This window comes from Lissotriton helveticus, chromosome 1_1 (genome assembly GCF_964261635.1).
Source record: "Lissotriton helveticus chromosome 1_1, aLisHel1.1, whole genome shotgun sequence".
NCBI lineage: Eukaryota > Metazoa > Chordata > Amphibia > Caudata > Salamandridae > Lissotriton > Lissotriton helveticus.
The window spans coordinates 2,091,531,168-2,091,553,301 of NC_136057.1; the positions used below are offsets into that span (position 1 = coordinate 2,091,531,168).

The 22,134-nt window shown below is 40.5% G+C and overlaps 1 protein-coding gene across 1 annotated transcript in view; it reads left to right on the plus strand.

The window, feature by feature from the left end:
• Positions 1 to 3,637: 3,637 nt before the first annotated feature.
• Positions 3,638 to 22,134, plus strand: part of LOC144756196 (vitellogenin-A2-like) — a 73,764-nt gene continuing 55,267 nt past the window's right edge. The window contains exons 1-12 of the mRNA XM_078645805.1: positions 3,638 to 3,745; positions 4,011 to 4,031; positions 4,154 to 4,305; positions 5,801 to 6,052; positions 7,343 to 7,504; positions 7,594 to 7,742; positions 9,989 to 10,139; positions 13,930 to 14,087; positions 14,171 to 14,336; positions 18,814 to 18,939; positions 19,658 to 19,876; positions 21,829 to 22,052. Of these exons, the coding sequence (XP_078501931.1) occupies positions 3,706 to 3,745; positions 4,011 to 4,031; positions 4,154 to 4,305; positions 5,801 to 6,052; positions 7,343 to 7,504; positions 7,594 to 7,742; positions 9,989 to 10,139; positions 13,930 to 14,087; positions 14,171 to 14,336; positions 18,814 to 18,939; positions 19,658 to 19,876; positions 21,829 to 22,052 (1,820 nt within the window). The 5' untranslated portion in view covers positions 3,638 to 3,705. The remainder of the gene's footprint in view (positions 3,746 to 4,010; positions 4,032 to 4,153; positions 4,306 to 5,800; positions 6,053 to 7,342; positions 7,505 to 7,593; positions 7,743 to 9,988; positions 10,140 to 13,929; positions 14,088 to 14,170; positions 14,337 to 18,813; positions 18,940 to 19,657; positions 19,877 to 21,828; positions 22,053 to 22,134) is intronic.

Genomic DNA, 22,134 nt, shown 5'->3' on the forward strand with positions numbered 1-22,134 from the left:
TCAACAATTCTGTCCCTACATAAGCTTTTAACCATTAATAGAAAATTTAAATCTGTGGAATATTGGGACATGGAAAGAAAACTCCCAGCTCCTTTCATCCAGCTGTGGAATGAGAAAAACAGTGAATATTGCAAAGCAACGAAGTTGGAGCTATAAACAACAAGATTCTGAAGGGAAATGTCATGTCATCCTAACCATTGATGATTACCGGAGGCAGAAGCTTGCCAATTGTGCTAGCTTCACCAATATTATCTTCAGTTAGTCATGGCATTTTGGCAATGACCATCTTGTATGATGGGATTAGTATCTTTTATTTTATTTTATCGTTGAGGATGTCGGTCTACAAGTTTCAGCCTTCATGTTTTTACTGAAAAACTATAATACAGGACAAGAGGGCCCCTATGAACAATAGGGAGAGAGAGAGCCTGTGGTAAAAACAAAGACAAAAAGCAAAACTCTACTCGCCCTCAAATATATAATAGAGCCTAATTCCTATGGTTTTTGAAAATTGATTTTAAAGGAGCCAACATCTTTATAATTAACACTTATTATTTAATATGTTTGTGATTTTGTATTTCATCGCTTATAAAACTGATAACGAATAATAATGATTTAAGAAACACATATTGTGACAAATTACATAATTATTTACTTCAAAGATTGATTAGATAACATCATATATACAAATGAGCCACCAAACCATCACTCATACTAATATAGCATGTACATACATATCATTCATACCCCATTCACTCTCATACACAGGACAATAGTAAATTTCTAGCACAGTTTATGTGTGTGTGTGTCTGTATATGAGTGTGTGTATGAAGTGGAGTTTGGCTAACAGTCTGCATGTACTGGCATTTGGCTGGTGGTGTGTGTGCACTGGCACATGGCTAGCGATGTGTGTGGACTAGCGCTTGGCTGGCAGGGAATGTGGACTGGTGCTTGACTAGTGGTGAATGTGAACTGGCTGGTTGTGTGTGTGGACTTGCACTTGGCTGGTGGTGTGTGTGGATTAGTTTTCATAAATGTACAGATTTGCTAGATTTCCCTAGCTGCCAGATGAGCTGGGCCAAAAATCCACAGCTAGACACAATGCAAAAAAAGGGTCAGTTTTCATTGGAAAAATGTGATGTATCCACGTTGCGTTTTCAGCCATTTCCTGCCACTGGCACTAGTCCTACCCACACAAGTGAGGTGCCATTTTTATCAGGAGACTTAGGAAAAAACAGAACAGTAGAGCAATTGTTATTACAATTTGTCTTTCTATGCATTTGTACCCTCCAAATATTTGAAAAATGCCCTCTAATTCACATGCTAGTATGGGTACCCACAAATTCAGAGATGTGCAAATAACCACTACTTTGTAAACTCCATAATTTGTTCCCATTTTAGAAATACATAGGTTTCCATGATACCTTTTTTCACTAACTAGAGGGAGGTTCAAAGCACATAAAATAGAAAAAATAGGCTATGTCCCTGTAAAATGGGTTGCTTCTATTAACTTTAATAACATGTACTTACCATCGTCTGGATCAAAGTTCATGTGGCTTAACCTCATGCGATGTCATTGGGTGTTAAAAGTATGTATCTGCTACACCAGGCATTTTTTGCGTAACTAATATCCTTTAACCATTCCAGCCTGTTAATGACCACATTTCAAGCCTTGACCCTTCCCCTCCTGGATGCAGTTTACACACTACTACCCCTCATCTAACCAAGTGTGTGAAGAACTTAGACCACGTTCCACAAACTGAAGAAAATGCAATGGCCTCCTATCGAAGCCAGCGGCATTGCCCACTATACTATCAGGAACCGCACTCCTGTTTACCTGGCTCAGGAACTATCTTTCTTGGCAAAGAATGCCTTACCAATAAACAGGACATATATGCATAGGAGGCAAAGACATACAATAAAGAAATAACCAGAACTTTTATCCACGTCTATGTCTGGCCTCAGGGTGTGGAACAGCATCCACATCAACATCAATTTTGAACAAACCAAGCAGACATCTCTTTAAAGAGCCCGCACACCCTAGATTAAACGAAATTTATTCCTAGGCCTCGCCCACTGTTCAGCACTCCCTTGATCTCTAGATAGCGACACGTTTCTGTAAAATGGCCCCTATTATTCCTGTATTTTAGGATTGGCATAGTAATGTAGCATTGGCTGCTATTTGCTGACAGCCGCATGAACTGTCTCAGGGACTACATCAAAAGGAACATATTACTAAAATAAATTCTTTAAGCTCACTAGCATTTTTCATCTGCTTGCTGATATATAGGGCAGCAATATTACTAGTGCTTTCTTGATATTGAAGTGTATGACCATGGTTCTAATTGAGGGTGAATTATGGGAGTGAGGTATATAAGGCTGAAAGTCTTTCAAGCCGCAGAGGAATTATGTGGCCCTACAGAGGAATGAGGCTAAATCAAGAGTCCCACTGTCAGGGCAGGGGACTCTGATATGACTTGCACGGTCATGCAAGGGGATAATGTACATGTTACAATATATATCATACTTGTGAACACCTCCTTACTCCCCACTCACCCCACAATGCTGGGTAAGTAACTCTTACATGGAAGTGAGTTTCTTGTTACACTTTTATGGAATACATTTGGAATATGTACAGTGAAAAAGACATAACCAAAAGCAGCCTCCGACTTCTGGAAGATAGTTTAAAGCAAGTGAATTTCCATGTGTAAAATGATTGCAAACGTGCAGATGAACTGCTGCCCTCTTACATTGAACTCAAGGTGGGCATTTTATTCATTATCTGACACTGATCGCTCCTTATCATATCAAGCCTGTGAATGCTATTTGTATAAGTGGCACTTGGTGATGTGCTTATGCAGCTGCTCTTCCCACTGTCTCTGGTCTGGCTCTGGCAGCAGGTGTTGTGCACCACAAATGCACAGCAATACATTAATACGATAGTGATGCTGTTTTCTATTACAGAGGAGTAGCAATGACATGACTACAGTCTGATAAGGACTTGGATGCAAATATATACACAGGCATAGGGGGCTTTTTATATATCATATCTGCCTTACAGCAGTGACCTCACTGCCTGTGCCTTATTGTGTAAAAAGAGGCAGCTGCACTAAGCGACAGATCCAGGAGCATGCAGCATTAATCCACACATTAATGTTATATATAAACCAAGAAAGGTGTCACAGTACATCACTGCATTCACACAAATCCGTTAACGTGGAAGATAATACATTCCTGGGGGCAACTGTCTACTCTGATGTCATCTTGTGGTTTGCACAGTGCTCAGACTCACTATCATTTAGATAAGATCTGTCGGTCGAGTCAGAATGACCAGAGCAAGGTTATCACAACCGTTCATAGGTGTACAGTAAGACCTGCCAAAAACCTAAACTGAATCTCCTCAGCATAACCAAATATTCATTTATTTCATCACTGTCTGACAACCAATCACTTTTTCATAAATCTTTCCAAAAGTACATTTGAATTATTTTAGTGTATACAATATGTAGAATAATACTAGCTATGTAAGCATTTCTGCATCTTTATTTCCGGCTAGAGATCGATATCATTGTAGGTGAAAACAATGTTTGTCGTGAATGATAAAAAAAATTGACCCATCAGCTAAAATCAGCTGGTAGGTAGCCACACACTCCCCTTTTCCGGCTATAAAAGCAGCAGCACAACCACTCACCTCCATCCACCGCCACCATGAGGGGAGTCATTCTAGCCCTGCTGGTTGCTCTTGTGGGTAAGCTCGCACTTCTGCTCTTTTCAATGGAAACTTGTGGGGATGGATAGAAAATGTTTCTTTTAATTGTATTTTCTGCATATTTTTTAATGGAATTACTAAATCTAAATGTTTCTTTCAGAGCGCTTGCGGTAGAGTGAATAGTAGGACAGTGAAAGAAGCCTCATTTATTTAATGTAGTGACCTTCAATATACTGTTAACCTTTTATGAATCTGGTTCTTTCTAAGCTGCTTCTCACCTTTCCTGTTTGTATTCCTCCCACAGGCAGCGAGCAGTCCAACTATGGTATGTACCTTTTTCGGTATAAGTGGTGTGTTCATCTGTAATGACCTCACTGCATCTCATTACCTTGAGTCAATGTCAGGTGAAATGTTCGTCTCTGTGCTCAGCTCTATGTTTTCTTGCAGAACCCGTCTTCAGTGAAAGTAAGACCTACGTCTTCCAGTACGAGGCCATTATCCTGAATGGATTACCGGAGGCTGGCCTGGCCAGATCTGGAATGAAACTGAACTGCAAGGTGGAGATCAGTGGATTCGCACAGAAGGCCTATCTCCTCAGGGTAAGAACGAACACAGTGTGAAGCGCACAGTGATGACGTGGCACAGGGGGGCAGTGGAAGGAGGCTCTCCTACAATCATAGCATTTTCTTTCCGAGTTAAACTAATATGGCAGACTTAGCCAACGTTGCCATTGGATCCACTCTTCATTTAATAGCAATTGCATCATTTAAAATTAGTTTTAATATTCTTTATTAAAATACAGTATTGCTCCCACTGTACTTTTCATCATGATAAAAGACCTACTTGCTCCATGGTCAATACAAGTATAAATATCAACATAAAACCATATATTGGGTCCAAACGGACAATAATGCTGCTTTGATATCACAATAATACGTTCACAGCGATGGTTCACAGGGCAGAGTTCCTTTCCAGTCCTGGTCATTTGGAGCAGATTCAGTCAGTATATTCCCTCCAGAGCGCTGCGCTCTGCTCTGCTTCGCTTTTGGGTATCCGTCGCTGTAAGCCTATCTCAAGGGGTGGCAAAGCCTTCTCCTTCCTGGCTGCTAAGGCCTGTATTGAGCTTCCTCGAGGCTTGTGCTGGATCTCTTCTGAGCTCACTTTCCCCAAAAACTTCAATCCTGGTAAGTTCTCCGCTGTGGGTTTGGGTACCTTGTCTCTGCCTGTTAGCACCTGAACACTGTTCGGAGTGCGCTAAACAAATCCCACTCATTCATTCATTAGGTTCTTGTTTCTCTGCTATGTCACCAGTGGTTGTGCTTGTTTTCCAAGTGTTTTTCACCTTACCCAGGTCAGCGGTGAGCGAAAGCGGTGAGCGAAGCAGCAGAATGGCACATAATGCTCTTCTTCGTCACTAGCTTCTCCCACTTCTGTTGGGTCTCCATAAACCTGAGGGAGGTGGAGGAACTAAGGTCGTGCCCTGTCAATCCCCAGCTAACATCTTCGTGATCAGCTGCAGGTCTGCAGAGACCCACAGCGGGCAGGGCATTCAGTACATGCTGATGTGGCTTTCAGAGATCCACTACAGGCGCTGTGCCTACCCTAAGGCACAGCTTCAGGTGGGGAAGGCACAAAGTGTTGTGGAACAGGATTGCAGAACACCAGCTAGTGCATTTGCTATATTTGAGTGAAGTTGGCAGGGGCAATAAAGAGAGGGTCATGTGGATATATGGCAGCACACCAGAATTAAATTTTTCAATATTTCGGAGTTGAAAGATTGAAAAATGCTGAGGGCGTTGTGGGAAGTTGACAAGAGGATATGTATTTTGTTTTCAATTGGATTGGGGTGGGAATGGCAGCCAGAATGTGGTAGGAATGAACTATGTATGCGCAAAGTGATCAGTATTACAGACAGTAGTGCACTGTGTAATACATAGGTACAAAGTGTAGTACATAGGTGCACACATTATGGGTAAATCAAGAACCTCAATATTCTACAGGATGCACTCAGCATCTTAGTTTCTAATAGTATTGTCTTCATGATACATAGCAATACATTTCAAAGATCCTAAATATACCTATTTTATTTTCCAGATCACATCTCCGGAAATCAAAGAATACAATGGCATCTGGCCCAAGGATCCATTCACTCGCTCCTCAAAGCTGACACAAAGCATTGCTGCTCAGCTGAGCAGACCTGTGAAGTTTGAGTACAGCAATGGACGTGTAGGAAACATGTACGCCCCAGATGGTGTTTCTGAAACTATACTTAACATTTACAGAGGAATCGTGAACATGCTGCAGGTCACCATCAAGAAAACACAAAATGTCTATGACTTGCAAGAGGTTAGTGTTAATTATTTTAAAACAGTTGTTAGTAATATTGAGATCCATTAGTAAAATCATGTGAAAATACTTTCTCAAATATATATTTAAATGCCATGAACACATTTATTAAGCCACCTGCAAAATGTGGTAAAAAGACAACGTAAGGTTTCACCTAGGCTCACTTCAAGATATAAAACTGTAATTGTCTGAGTGTAATGGGGTCTGAGAGGTGAGGCCTGCTTTGAATTGCAGGGGGACATGTAAGAATAGTTAGTTTCAAAAAGTATGTTTTCTTTCCAAAACTACAGAAAGTAGTCAAATAAAAGTACGCCTTCAACCACAATCTCCAGGTTCTAAAACTCCCATAGTTAGTTTCCATGACATCATTGAAAGTTTGATGTGAACCTGGTCAACAACGCACTGGATGCCTTTACCAGTGTTTCCTACTAGGTTCATAGATGGTGTGATGATAATAATATCTATAAAGCATAGACCTGCGGATCAACATTCGAAGAAAGAATATAGACCGACCTTCAGAAACAGTGTCAAGAATAAACCCTCACAATATCTCCCCAGAGTGATAAAGTTACATCTTGATAGACCGTCTTAATGTATAGTTTCCATCTTTTTTCACGTTGGTAGAATATGCTCTGCGTTTTGCTAACTTTGTGTGTTCTGAGAGCAGTAGTTTTTGTTTGCTTTCATGGAGCCAATCGGACTAATGCACTCAGTAACAATAATTTAAAGCAAACAACCTGCAGACAACTTGTTTCCTGCATACACAGAGAAAGGTAATAAGGTCATCTTTGAGTTTTGTGCTTTCTAAAAATATGTGTTTCTAAAATCCAAAGTGCCTGACTCAGGTGGACCTGAACATACTTAGACTCTGAAGTTTAAGCAACATTCATGATGAAGCTGCCAACCCTATTTTACTAGAAACAAGCCAGTTGATTTTCTCAACACCTTGCATCCAAGGGTAACTGAAGCAGACTCTATAGAATGGAAGTGAAGTAATGACACTTGTTTGTATTACTCACACATATGAAAGAGGTATGGTGTCCTCCCTTTAGAGTCAGTATAATTAATTCTAGATGTTTTTTATAGAACATTCAGCTTGCAGCAAATCACGAGATCACCCATTGCTGTCATGGCCTGCAGATCAGTAAGTTGAATCAAGTGATGGGCTTCTTAGAGCAGAAACCTTTGATTATTGCCAAATCTTACTTTATCTGAATATGCCCATATAAGGACAAACCAATACCGAGAATACTGACCAACAATTTTGATTGTCTCTGCTAATTTCCACAGTCTGGTGTCACCGGTGTCTGCCACACAAGGTATGTGATCCAAGAAGACAAGAGAACAGATAGAATCATCGTTGTGAAATCCAGAGACCTGAACAACTGTCAGGATAAAGTGGAAAAGAACATCGGCATGGCGTATGTGGAGAAAAGCGATTCTTGGCTGAAGGTACGTCCATGCTACATATATAGACTCAAATTTGACTTTTAATATCGTACCTCTCCATGATCATTTTATCTGCTTCTATACTTTTATAGATGGTAAAGAATCTAAGAAGGGCGGCAACATATACTTACAAGATGAAGCCCAGAGATGGTGGCGCTCTAATCACTGAAGTGACTGCACGACAGGTGTATCAGTTCTCCCCCTTCTATGAACTCTATGGTGCAGCTGTAATGGAAGCCAGGTGGGTGTCTTTCTTATATTCACCGATCTCGCTGTCTGCTGTCTTGTGCAAGATCATCATACAATTACATATCCTCTGCACAAAGGATCACAGCAATGTTAATAACAAGTTTAGCTATTCAAATTTTAAATAAAGAACTTGTTTTTCAGCGAAACAGCTATTCAAAATGTTTAAAATGAAGTACTTATTAAGGTTATTCACAGCTAGACCAGAATCATCATGGACCTATTAACATAAAAGTTTATAAGCTTGCACATTAAACACAAAGAAATCATTCATCATGTATAGTTTAGATTCTTCCTTTTATAGAGTCATTTAGTACCTGTTTTGTCACCATGAAAACAATTGTCTGCCTGCCAGTGAAAGGACAAGTGACATCTCCACCTTCATGGCCTTCTGACTTGATTGCGGAAAAACATGCGTTTACATTTGCTTTCATATCTATCTAATGTTTAAGAAATATCAATAATGTGGCAATAGCTTTTTGAAAATTTGAAATGAAATTGGCTTGGTTCCAAAATGCTACTGCTTAGCTACACTGATTATATCCCAGAGTACCATCCAGATGATCTCCAACAAAAGCATCTTATATGTTCCAAGGCATACTAAGATGAGAATGGGGTTTGGCCATTTTCCCTTCAGCAGGCAAGCTATGGAACACCAAGCCAATTTGAACTGGTGCTCAGAAAGACTGTGTGTTCTTTTAGAAACAGCTAAAATGCCTGTCTATTCCCTTAATACTCCTCCTGTACATCATAAGGACAAAACATTCCCCCTTACAGCTCCAGGAATCCACACATATGGTGACAAACAGCTGTGAGCAAAGAATAACTTTTAATTGGGTATTAAGTCCACTGGCCACACATGTATTGCTAAGGGAAAGGCAGACACTTTTCTACAGGGCATGGATCTTTGTACTTTTAGAAGTGGAGTCTTGGAAGACAAAGGATGTTTGGTTTGAGTCATGTTAGAATATGTCTGAGATCTAAATGTGTGTTTCAATGATGCTAATGCTTTCTAGATGAAATTTGTAAAAGTACACACTGTGTCAAGAATAGAGGAGTAGTTTGAAAAGTGTTTGTCAACACCTGTCCCAGTGGTTTGAGCGCCACAATGGCGAGATTTTGATTTATAGAATTAGAAATCACTTTGGTATTGAACAATTTCAGAAAGCCAGCATTTCAAATTCAAATGAATGTAAAAATTATTTTTGAATTCTGATTGATCTTTTTTCTTCATGGACCTGTTGTCCATCAACATCAGTTTGAAGTAGCCAAGTTAGCAGCATCTAACTCTTGCTTGCATTTTGGCACCCCTGGCACTGTCCTTGCTATCTCAGGCTCTGCGATTATGCTGGGATTAACAGCAAAAGAAAGCAAACAATGCTGTGTGAGCCCTATTTACCATACGTAGCTTCGAATCACTGGCTTTTCCTTAGGCACTTACAGCAAACATGATTCTGAGAGAGTGCGGGATGTCAATTATGATACACCTGAGGAATTAATGTCCATAATAGTGTCTACAAAAAGGCATTCGCAGATTGATAACCATGCTCTAGCAGAAGACTAACTGGATGTTTGCTTGTTAAGTGTTGTCCTTCAACATTGTACGAGGGTATGTCTCTGTACATCATTGACATAGTTATGTTAGTATACAACCACAGCTGTTTAGTGTAGTATGATCTCTACATCGATTTTGAGCACCTCTCTATGTCGCTGTTCCTTCTCTATCAGATAGGTTAAAATGAAGGAGGAAAGACTTTAAGGGTTCATGCCCTAGATATCATTCACAACCTGGAGCTGTGAATTGAAAGGTGGTGAGGAAAAAAAGAGTCCAGATTCTCAGCTCACCAAAGCATTGCAATAAAACGAAGTCAAATACATCCATGTTTGACTCTTAGGCTAGAGTGTTGTCCTTGTATCTAAAAACTTTACTTTTGATAATGGTGAGGAAATCATGGCCGAGGCAACTTTTGAGTAGGGCCAAAAGAAATGAAACTTCTCAGTGAGGAAGACAATGATCCATTAGGAAGCAGGAGTAACTGAACATCTGCCCTCATCGTATCAGTACAAAAACATTATTTTCAGTCTTCATTCAGATGTCCAAATATTATATGTACAATGTCTGTAATGGCAAACTCCAAGCAGGTGGCATTTAGGACCACTTCCTACTTGATCATATGCAAGCTAAGGAGCTTGACAATGCAAATTGGGAGCTAATACATTTTCTGTTCACCTTTCTTTCAGGCAAGTGCTCACTTTTGTGGAAACTAAAAGCAACCGAGTGAATGCTCCTCAGACTCAGCTTCAGAACCGTGGTGGTCTTCAGTACCAATTTGCTTCTGAAATTTTCCAAATGCCTATTCAGTTAGTGAAGACAAGGAGTCCTGAAACACAAGTATGTAAATCACAATATATCATTTTACATGTGAATTTCAGATTGTCACACATACACTTACTTTGCATTTCAACATAGTACTTAGCAATATAGAAATACATGTGTAAGATTGTATTGAACAACTTAATTAAAGGATGAATTCATTATTTACAAAAATCATTTGTTGATTTTACAGTGCTGTAAATAACTGTCAATAGTACTCACTTCCACAACTTTGGAAAATGAAGGCCAATGTCAGACACACCAGAATTGAAACCTTTGACACACATATCACAAGATATGTTCAGCAGTGAGATTTATTTTCAGTGACCTGTCTTCCTGCCATTTTAAGTCCATCTCTCCACCCATGTGCAGTGGAAACTACCACTTAGTTTGAAATCTCTGATATGTGTTTCTTTACCAAAGAGATCCTGGGTCAGTTGTATCAACATTAGTAATACCGATTTCCTAATTGAAATTATCTCTCGAGTAATTAGGAAATCCTAATATATGAACCTCACTGAGTTTCAAATAGGTAATATTAATGAGTTAGGTCTCAGTTTATGACCCATTTGGAATCACAGCCATCACATTGATGGTGTCTTGCTGGGGTCAGAAGACCCCATGCCTGTGACTGCTTTTTAGTCAAGCAATCTTTTTTTTTTTTTTAATGCAGCATGTTTTCCTTAAAGGACAATTGAATGTGTTTCAAAAGGAAAGAATGAAACCTTGAAGTTTTATTTTTTAAGAGCGGGCGGTTGTCCACAATGGAACTGCCTGCTCTTAAAAATATTTGGATTTGCATTCTCAAAGGGGAAGGTGTCCCTTGGGGACCCCTTTCCCTTTGCAAATGGGTTACTACCAGTTTTAAACTGGTGATAAAGTATTACTGTTTTGCTACCAGAATTCTATTGCAACACAGTAATACATACCATAATGATTTGGTATTTTAAAGGACACCCTAAATATGCCCCTTCCAAATACAGAATTGCAAAATTTGATTATATAAAAAGATATGGAATCATATTTGGTGCATTTGAAAAAGGACTCTTCATGTTGCACACAGCCTGATTCTACCAATCAGGATGTTTGCAACTGGAAAAATGCTTTGTACATTTGGCCCTTGGTTTTATCACAGCTGATACTAACTTCTCACAGGCCCATCTAATGAATTTAGAATTATATTTGAGTAGCATAGTACAGGTGTAATTTTTTTCACTGAGGTGTTCTGACTGGCATTAGGTAGACAACAGAAGCAAAGGTCAAATTGTGTATGATTTTACTCAGAACCCAGAGGTGAAAAATATCTCTGTTATTCACTTTATACCCATATATACTTTTATATTATGTTTGTATGTTATGTTATTTATGGCCTCCAAAATCATTTGCCCCTGCTTTCAACAATGCAAATGGACAGAGGAGATAATTGGGGAGCGGTACATAACATGGCCTCCCACCCTTTCCCATGTAAAATAGGAACACCTTGCCACCTGCTATCAACCCCAACACGCTCTGTGTACTGCCACCCCCAATCCTCCTAAAGCTCCTCCTCAAACTGTGCTAGACACAGTGCTGCGCTAACAGGCTCATAGAGAGCCCTGTCATACCAGCTGGGCTTAATTTAGGAGGTAGCAACTGTGAGCATCAACCTTTGTTTCTCACTGTTGCTACTTCATACCTGGGAATACCCAGAATTATAATCTGGTATTCACAATAAATGCCTCCAATGGAAGCCATAAACAGCATATTGATATATAGATGGGTAACTGTGAGTTACAGGGATGTTTTTCACTGAGGGGCTTCTGTGAAAAACTTAAATGTGCCCATCTATAAAGTAATGGATGGCCCCCAAAAGCACTTGCCCCTGGTTATCACTGCTACCCAAGGGGCAGTGAAGTAATAGGGGAGCATGGCCTATTCGCTCTGACCCAAATGTGAAAAAATATGTTACTGGCTATCCTTAACTAGCTCCCACCCCTCCCCCACCTTCCTTTTCCCTTCTGCAGCTGTGCTTTCTGCTTTCGGCCAAAGCAGACAAGTAGCACTGTGTTGGCAGGCTTTTTAGAGAGCCCTGTCAGCCTGGCCCGAGAATCTTTTATAATGTAGCAATGGTGGATAATGAGTTTTGTTATCAACTTTTGCTATGTCATAGCAGTGAGTTGCCAGCTTTAAAATCTGGTTTAAACAATAGAGGCTTACTTTGGAAGTCATGCCTGAAAAAGGAACATGTATTTTCACCCATTTGCGCATCATTAACAATCATCAACAATAAGTATTCTAAAATGTTCTTTGTCTGATGATGTCGGCTTCGGCTTTAACCCCTTCGATGCTAATGACAAAGCCAGCTCGTCATCAACGTTACCTGCGGTGCACGGATGACGAGCTGGCTTTGTCACGATCAAGTCATTTTTGAAATTCCCGCGTAAGCGGGAAACCGCCGTAGCGCGGTAGCAGTTAAGACATTATTCCCCTGATGTTCCTGTAGAATATTTGGAAATTCTTTAGTAACACACAAGTATGTAAGCCCCTGTATCTCTTAAAGAATAATTTTTAACCATAAAACCAGGTCTGACCCCAACACCACCTAATATCTGTAGGACCTCTTCAATGCTTACCTAAATTGATTCTACTGATTATCGAATCCAGAGTTGGCTGTTTGTACTCATGAATTGATGATACATAGGTACAGCTCCTGTACAGTAAGAGGCCAGGCCACACTGGTTTAACAGTTTAAAAAAATCCTTGGATGAGGAAAAACTTGAAGGACAACAGGCTAACTCATTTGGGATACATTAAAATTCAATGTATGTCCCCATGCCTCTCCCATGTCAAATGTACAACATTCTAACCCCTAAAGCTAATCCTCAGTCTGCTCACTCTACACACAAAGACCTTAATTCCTGATTTATTGCTGGAGATTAATCAATTGTACCTCACTGATGCTCCATTATCATTCATTCAAAGTGTTGTTCCCTTTATGGTCAGACCTTCCATGGCATACAAGTCAGATATCTGCTTGAGACAAACTTCTCACTTATTTCTTTTTTAGAGATTTTGTTTAGCGCCAACCAGTCCACAAGAGGCGTCAGAGTGTTGTACTGTAGTAAGTTTTGGGCAATAGGATAATAGATTTTAATTGCCTTAAAAATATCTTTAAGCAGAGCCATTTACCATCAGTCTAAAGCATTTTACAGGTCCTACACTGATTGATTTTGTTCTGTAATCCACACATCATTTGTTAATACAGTTGTCCACAAAATGTACTTCTAGATACTTTGCCTCTATAAATTAGACATTGTACTCATACCATCTAAGAGCCCAGAGATGGAAAGTGGTACCTGAGAGAGAGGCAGAGAAGTAATAGACACTGCACATTTTAGACAGTAAGAACGTTTTGAACACCAGGGTCTGATTAAGAATTGGATGGTTTCCTAGGAACATTTGAAAAAAAAACATTTATTCAAATATGGCACTGAAGATTTTCCATCTTCTGTTTTTGTATCTGTGCTTCATATAATAAATACCATGTGTTGTTCGTCCCTTTGATTCATACTGTCCCTCTAGTGCTTCAACTTTAGATAACTCTAGAAACACAAAATTACCCAGCAACCAATTAAACAGGGACGAATGTCCTTACAGAGCTAGTATGAGAGAAGAGGCAGAAAGAAGTATGTTTAACAATTTAAAAACTTCAAATTTGCAAATCCACTCCTTTCCTCTAGCTTATTGAAAGATATGGCACAGTGTGTTTCATGATCCTTTCCGTAAGTTTTTTGTGAATACATTCCACCCATTTTCTTTTTTGGTACAGGTTGCAGAAGTCCTGCAGCATTTAGTGCAGAATAACCAACAACAGGTACATGCTGATGCTCCTGCCAAATTCCTACAGCTCACCCAGATTCTTCGCGCAGCAAACTATGAAAATATCCAAGCCATATGGAAGCAATTTTCAGACAGACCTCAGTACAGGTACTTTTTGCCAGAATGTCAAAAAATGCTTGTAACACTGGAAATGTATCTGTTTAACTCATGGAATTTGTATGTACTTGCAGGCGCTGGCTGCTGAACACCATCCCAGTGGTAGGAACCATTGATGCACTGAAGGTTATTAAGCAGAAGATCCACAACCAGGAGCTGAGTCCCAGGGAGGCAGCCCAGGCTGTCACTCTAGCTGTCCAGTTCACCAAAGCAGATCACCAGACCTTACAAGTAGCTCAAGTAAGTCTATTCAAATGTTTTCATTTTGTTCTTTCATGTTCATGGATATATTTTGTCCAAATATGGAGGACAGTGTTGTATGACTTATGAGGGAAGTCAAATGCATGATAAAACACCTAAATGTCTCCGCTTAATACCTCCCCCAGTTGGGGCCAGAGTCAGCCATTATTCCACATATTCAATACCATCAAATAATTGTTACAGAAACGGTATCCCTACTGATATACAAACAAACTGCAACACTATTGTGATTAGTACCCTGTCTTTGACCTTGTTTACAGCAAAACAACATGAACAATAGTCAGGGTGCATAGTTATCCAGGAACACTGGACAACAGTAGATTTCAAAGTCATGTCTTGAGTCACCCACAGCTAAAGATATCTTTTCCATTGCACTGATCATTTAGATTCTGTTTACCCATCCATCTGTGCTTAATACGACTTCCCTTCCCAAATAGTTGATTGTCTGTGAAGGGACCTGGTGATTTTTGTTTCCCTGATTGAGATAAGAAAGATTTGCGGTTTGGTATAGGGCATGCCTGCAGAATAAACTGCAAGTTCATTGAATGTGCAGTGTTAAAATGTCATTCAATTTTGTTATCACGTCATCGCAGCTGTGGTTTAACTATTGTAGTGTTCAATTTGTAAAAATGAATAAAAAAAACCAAGGCGATGCTTGCAAAAAGTCTCAGTCTGGCATATGTGTCCACTAATATAGTGGGCACCTTGCACCAGTCCAAACAACCCTTATTGATGGTAGGTTGAAGACAACCTTTATTGAAAGAAATCCTAGTGGTAGCTGTGGAGAGCAGCCTTAAGGTTAAGTCTTGGAGGAATGTAAAGCAGCTTGTTTTACCAGTCTATAATCTCGTGAATGACCGAATGAAAGGAGAACCAAACCAGGTATATATATAAAATATATGTATTTATTCTAAACACATCCCTCTAGTCTCTTTATGAGGCTAGCGGCAAAAGTACATACAGTAAACGTAATATCACACAGTAAATTAGCACAATATACGTTGAGCCCTAAGGGCGTATCAAACCATATATTAAGAAAGTGGTATAAGAACCACAAATTGGAAATTTAAAGTAAAGGGACACTTCGAGGAGGACTTGGAGCAAACCCCTTTAGACTTAAGGGGTTCTAGAGTCAACACCCGCAGGAGCACCAGAGTACTCTAGTTACCTCATCCAGGGAAGCCGGGTGCATAGGTGTCTTTTGGTGTCGGAAATCGGTGTCGTTTCCAATGGCGACCTGCTTCAAAGTACTGCTGCAGTCTAAGAGGAAAGTGTACGGGTGGATCCAAGCCTGGATCAGAGATGTGAAGAACCTGAAAGCAGAGGGGACAGAGTCTGGGTCAGTAGCCAGTGACCAGGAGCACAATAGGCGGATGCCCACCAATGTCGGGTGATTTCAGGTGAAGAAGGTGAAGTTTGACTCTTCAGCCACGAAGACCAGGAGGCGTCGACGATGACCAGGATCTGGATTCGAGCTGTCCCACAAAGGATGTCGAGCGCTGCGGTGTCGGTGCCCGGATTGGACCAAACAAGCCTTGGCAATAGCAACCCACGCAGGAATCAAAGCAATGCTTCGGTGCAGTCCAGCAAGGTCTGGGGGACTCACCACGTGGTGGAGAGTCAGGGCACATCTGGCGCAACCAGGGAAGCCCAAGGAAAAGTAGAGTTGCCTTCACAGGAACCCACCAGTCAACAGACCTTAGATCGCGAAGGAGCCTCAAGCAGAAATGCAAGAAGCAGGCTCAGGGAACACTCATGGAGTTTAGGCCCACAATCTTCAGTGCAGAAGTTGCTCGAGGCTTGGGCTACAAGTAATCCATAGCACAACTTCAAGGCATGTCGAGAATTTAATGCACAGTTCCGGTTCAACATCACTTGTGAGGGCTGCAGGTCTCAGCTTTGCTGGGGACTCCGGTCGGCATTCAAGAAGTCTGGAAATCCTCTTCCTGGGCTGCATTTACTTCGGAGTCCGGCTGGAGCTTTGGAGATGCAGACCGACAAATGCTTTCTTGATGCCTGCTTGAGCAGGGGAGTCACTCCTTGACCCCAAGGGAGATTCTTCCATCCTCTAGTCTTTAGTTGAGTGTCGAAGTTCCAGGATTCAGTTTCAGAGTTTCGGCCAGGTGAAATCTAAAGTCCTGTTGCCAGGGGTCCTTACTTAGTCTAAAGAAAGGGGTTGGACATACTCTGGGGACCGACATATTGGAAAGAGGGGTGGGTACACCCATTTCCTTTGTACAGTTTTGCGCAAGAACAGGGGCTGAGTGTCCCTGCAACCGGTTTGAACTGGACTATGCACAGGGACACCAAAGGTGCCCCCAGTGCAGACATCAAGGCACTCTCAGAGTGCACCCACCCAGCTCCAATACACTAAAGCCTGTCTGGGAGATGGTTACACCTCCCAGTGACAGGAAACCTATTAGGCCTCCCCTGCCAGAGTTTCAGTCAGCAGCAGGAGGCCAGACTCGTGTCTGTGGCTGCAGCATCCATTTTGTGATGCAAGGGCTCTTTTAAAATATTACCAGGTAGACCAGTGTGCACATGTCTCTCCCTATAGAAGGGTGGAATTCTACCCCCGCTGGCAGGACTGGCGGGGGTAGGATTCCAAAGTGTTTGACACCAAACACAACATGTTTCCATGCAGCCATCCCAAAGTTAGCATTTACCGTGAGGTTATAATGCACTTAAGAGTATATGGTCTGGCTGCATCACAGAACAGCCTCCGAGAATGGATTCCGAAAGCTGCAGAGGGGTCCTGCTCATGCATGGGCACCCTCTCACAGGAAACCAAACACCCTGCCTTCAGGATTGATAAGGCCTGCCATAGGAGTGACTGATATGTTTCTAAGTGCAGTTATTTAAGGTAGATATAGGTAACCTATATCTTAGTAAGGGGGCATGCACACCATACCCAGGCTGCAGTAGCAGTCCTGTAGTTTCATTTTGGAAGGCTTCCCAGGGGTGGCATAATATATGCTGCAGCCCCTGGTAGGCCTCTGGGGTACCTATGCCCTTAGTACCTAGGATACTGTATACTAGGGACTCACAAGGGTACCCTAGTAACCAAACTTATCAATCAATTTAGAGAGGAAGCAGCTAGGCTGGGGTCCTGGATAGCAGGACCCCAGCCAGACTAAAGTAAAAAAAAACTGTGACACACCAGCAAAAAGTGGGGGTAACCATAGTAAGCAGATCCTACTCTCCTACACACTAGCAATCTCTCAGGCTGCATTCAAGTCTAGGATTTTCAGCCCAGTATGAAACTTAAGATGTGCAAATAAGCACAGGTCCTACTCCAATAGGAACAATAATGCACAAACTCTGAGGCATGGTCTAAATGAGAGCACCTGCAATTCCAGAAAGGTTTTGGCTTTTTTAAGCTTTGTTGGTGAGGTATAACTTCAGACAAAATAGACACCAGACCCAAACTGGACATTCCTGTAGTACTTAAGACAATGTGTGGAGGAAAAAGCAAAGATGATGCGTGGAATGCTTGTAAAAAGCCTCAGCCACTGATAAGCGATTGGTTTGCATTCCAGTGCATTCTGTTTCACCTACTATGCCACTTCAGATAGAGACCAGCCTTGTGCACGTCTAGCATGGTCCTGCTCCAGTAGGAACAGCCAAGCTTAAACTTCAGTCTAGGTCCCCTCTGAATGAGAACACAAGTAACCCAGATAATTTTTCAACCATTAATGCACTTCAACTGGTCTGGGTTTGCTTGTGTCATCGGGGACCTTTCTAGCAGTTTGGGCTGAAGTGTTCCCTTTGGAACAGGATCAGGGTTGATTTTCATTTGACAGGACTCTGATAGATTGGCATGGTGGAAGAAAAACAATTGACTGGAATGCAACCCCAAGTGATTGCAGTGGTTGAGATTAATTCTAGCATTCCTTCCATCATTTTGGTGTTTGATGCAATTTGTGAAAATGCCACACTTAGGATGCATATTCTAAGTTCCACACTCTACTTAAATGGTTTGTTTTGAATTGTTTACGTTTACGCTTTTTTGAAGCATTTTATGTATTTGATAGTATTACCAATCAATGAAATTCTAATTTTGGCTGTGTTATAACTGCTTAGGAAATACCTTAATGCCACCATTGACTTTTAAAAACCACCCTGTCATTGGTTTTACACAGCTAAAACATATTGGCTCACCAATATATCCTTAGCTGTCTAACCTCGGTGCCATCCGTGTATGAAATTCAACAAATAGCCCAAAGGGGCATGTAAACTAAGTCCACTCTTGTAAAATCAATTGATAAATGATTGTCATGTAGAGTGCTGCCCTGTATGATATACCTCAATGATGTGTTTTTGTAATCTATTTGCCATCTGTTATGTTTTAACCATATTTGCAAACATTTAGTGAAATGTCCATACCATGTGTGGTGTATAAAATAAATATGGTCTACAAACTTCTAGTGATTAACCTCTGTCTATAACCGTGCAGGATTTAGTGAAAGAGACAGAACATCAGAAATCCCCTGTCGTCTATAAGGCAGCGATCCTGGCATACGGGTCCATTGTGAACAAGTACTGTGGTGCACATTCTTCCTGTCCTGAGGACGCTCTATCTGTGAGTAACTTTTCAGTATTGACAAGGACATTGTTTTCCATTTTTTTTTATTAACACAAACAGTGTGCTTTAATCAACCTAAGCACTAAGGTATGTGCATTAATATGAAAACACAGCATCTGTGACCATTTTGTATTCATACCACCAGGTAGACACCAGTAGAAAGTGTGAATAAAAAATCCAGAAATAAGCATGTTATGTCCTCAACTTCTTATAAGTACCAGTCATTTTCACACACTAGTTAGAATCCACCCAATGGAAAGAATGTTACTGCATGCATTGAGCATGTCCAGATCATCACTCATGTAGAACACTGGTGCCTCTGTGACAGATTACTTTTTCCTCTATATTATGGTTAGAAATCAAACCTTATAATGAATAATTGTGCTTTATGTAGAGCAATGTTAACAATAAGTTCAATGCATTGCCATGTTTGTGGCTTTCAAGGAGAGCCATTAGCTTGGAAACTGGATTTGAAATCCGGTCATTCACTGCTATGGCACTAGAGCAGTGAAAATTACAGAAACACAAACCACCCCTCATTTGGGTTCTGGGAAGAGGAGGGAAGAAAGACACAGAGGTCATTAGACAGGGTGCCTGAATTTTGGGTAGTAAAATTTAATTCATAAATAGAAGGCAAAAATAAAGAATGGGAGATAGAGCCTGAAAGTGAAGGAAAGGGGCAAAATGGTGAGCATTAGATGTGTTTCTTTTGCAGCCACTCCATGACTTGGCAGCTGAGGCGGCCAACAATGCCCATGAAGAGGACATGGCGCTGGCCCTGAAGGCTCTTGGGAATGCAGGACAGCCAGCCAGTATCAAGCGCATCCAGAAGTTCCTGCCAGGATTCTCCTCCAGCGCATATCAGCTCCCTGTTAGGATCCAGACTGATGCAGTGATGGCTTTGAGGAACATCGCGAAGGAGGATCCGAGAAGGGTAAGACAGAAGGAGCAAGATTCATTAAAAAAATCATACTAAGATGCGTACCAGAATCAAAAGAATAATTAAATAGTTCACCCTGAGCACTATATTTGTTTGCCTAAATACGAGCACCATAAAAAAATCCTAGAAAAACTCAGAATTTCATCTTTATCTTATCTTTAATGAAAAATACAATTAATAATGTAATTTATGTGTTGCTGTGTGCACTGATTTATTGTCTGTTGGGTTATTAAAGGACAATTCATCCTTCATGATCTTGGCTCCACTTTACACCTTGGTGGTGCTGTCTCTCATTGATGTCTTTCCAAATGTTGTTCAAATAAAATCACATGAGACAGCACATGTGAATATGTGTGCCATCATACGTGTGTGTCCCCGACTTTCATTTGGGCACGTTTTCGTAAAATGTCCTATTTCACGTCTGGTGTCAGTATATATCCCTTTTAGAGAGTGGTTTGAAGATATCTCAGATAACCATAAAACATCGCTAATTGGCCAAGGAAACATTCATTTATCTACTATATGCCCCTAGCAATAAGATTACATCTAGCCTTCCATGGAAGGTCTGTGTAGTACCAAAGTAGTCGAATTCTATAGGCACACCACAATTTTCAGTTTAATGAATCTAGTGAAAAAGATGTTCATTGTTCAGGCACTTAGGTCTGCCTCCTTTTAAAGCAACACAACAAATGTAATTGAATATCATCACATGGTCCACTGAGTTGGTGATAACAAAATCAGTTATTCTCTCTGTGAGGGATTCTGGAAGACTTTCTAGGAAGTGGACAATTTTTTGTTCAGTGATGTTTCTGATATAAAAATCACAAACAAAACCTGAGGGATGCAGAAGTCTTGTCAGAATCAGGTGTATCCTACGTGCAATTTACTGGAGATCCAATATGGTACAATAGAGTGCGTCTTACTTCTGACAACATTTGAAAGATAGCAGATAATTTTGCAATGTGTTTCTTTATTATACATTGTTACTTGTACCTCCACAAGTGATTAACACACTTTGGTTCATCTACTAAAGTAACATAATTTCCAATGATTCCCATTCTTCAATATTCATCATTAATTTAAAACATAATATTAGAAAATGCCTCTGAAGCATAAATGTGGTTATGTCTCAGATAAGCATGGCCAATTGGTATGGAACATTTTGATTTGCATCAATTTCCGCAGAGGCACTTCCAAAATCTATGTGTATGGAGTCTCTGAAATTTAGAAAATTCTCATTCTTATATTATGATAGCTAAGACTACTGGCCTGACAGTTTTGCATACAGGGTTTCTGAACTTTTTCCACTAAGCACTGCTTTACAAAAAATAAGGTTTGTAAGGAAGACAAAATATGAATCTAGAGGGCACAAACTGTACTTTATGGTAACACACATTATTTCAAGTTAACATATGGATTCTCATAGCCAGAGCTTTATAGGTTCAGGCACATTAACAAATCTACAGGTTCACTCACTGAGAGGACACATCTTGTGTAGAGTGTGTAGAGGGTATCTACTTCACTGGTATTCTGCAACATCTTATCACATGCACATTTTGGAAATATAACTTTAAATCACAAATTGTTGCTTCCTATGAGGTGGTACATTGAGTATGTCATCTAGATCTGTTGAATCTTAGTAGAACATTCATATCACCTGGTGATTCTGTCGTTATTCTTGCAATAAAGATAGATAATTAGAAAGCTCGACAAAAAGTGAATGTCGCATGTCAGCAATCTTGATATCATCTTAGACAGATGAAGAAATTTCTAGGCTGTAAGGCGCCTCTTTAGTAACTATTCACCCCTCAGCGTCTTGTGGGTATCAAGCTCTTTATCAGTGCAAATACATGGATTTTGTACAAAGGTAGATGTGCATCACCGGATACTGGTGATGTGTTTTCACCCTCTATATTTAAATAGATATATTATGTTTCTTTATGTAGGTTCAGGAAATTCTTCTGCAGATCTTCATGGACCGCCGGGTTCGTACTGAAGTCCGGATGATGGCCTCTGTGGTTCTGTTTGAAACCAAGCCTGGCCTCGCCTTAGTGACAACCATCGCCAACATTGCATCAAAGGAGAGCAAAGTGAACCTGCAACTCGCAAGTTTCGTCTATTCACAGATGAAGGCCTTATCCAGAAACCGTGTCCCATCGCTCCATCAAGTGTAAGCATCAAAGTAGAATGTTATGTTATGGATAGAAACTTATAATAAAATGTGATCATATATGCTAACTCATCTGTAACAA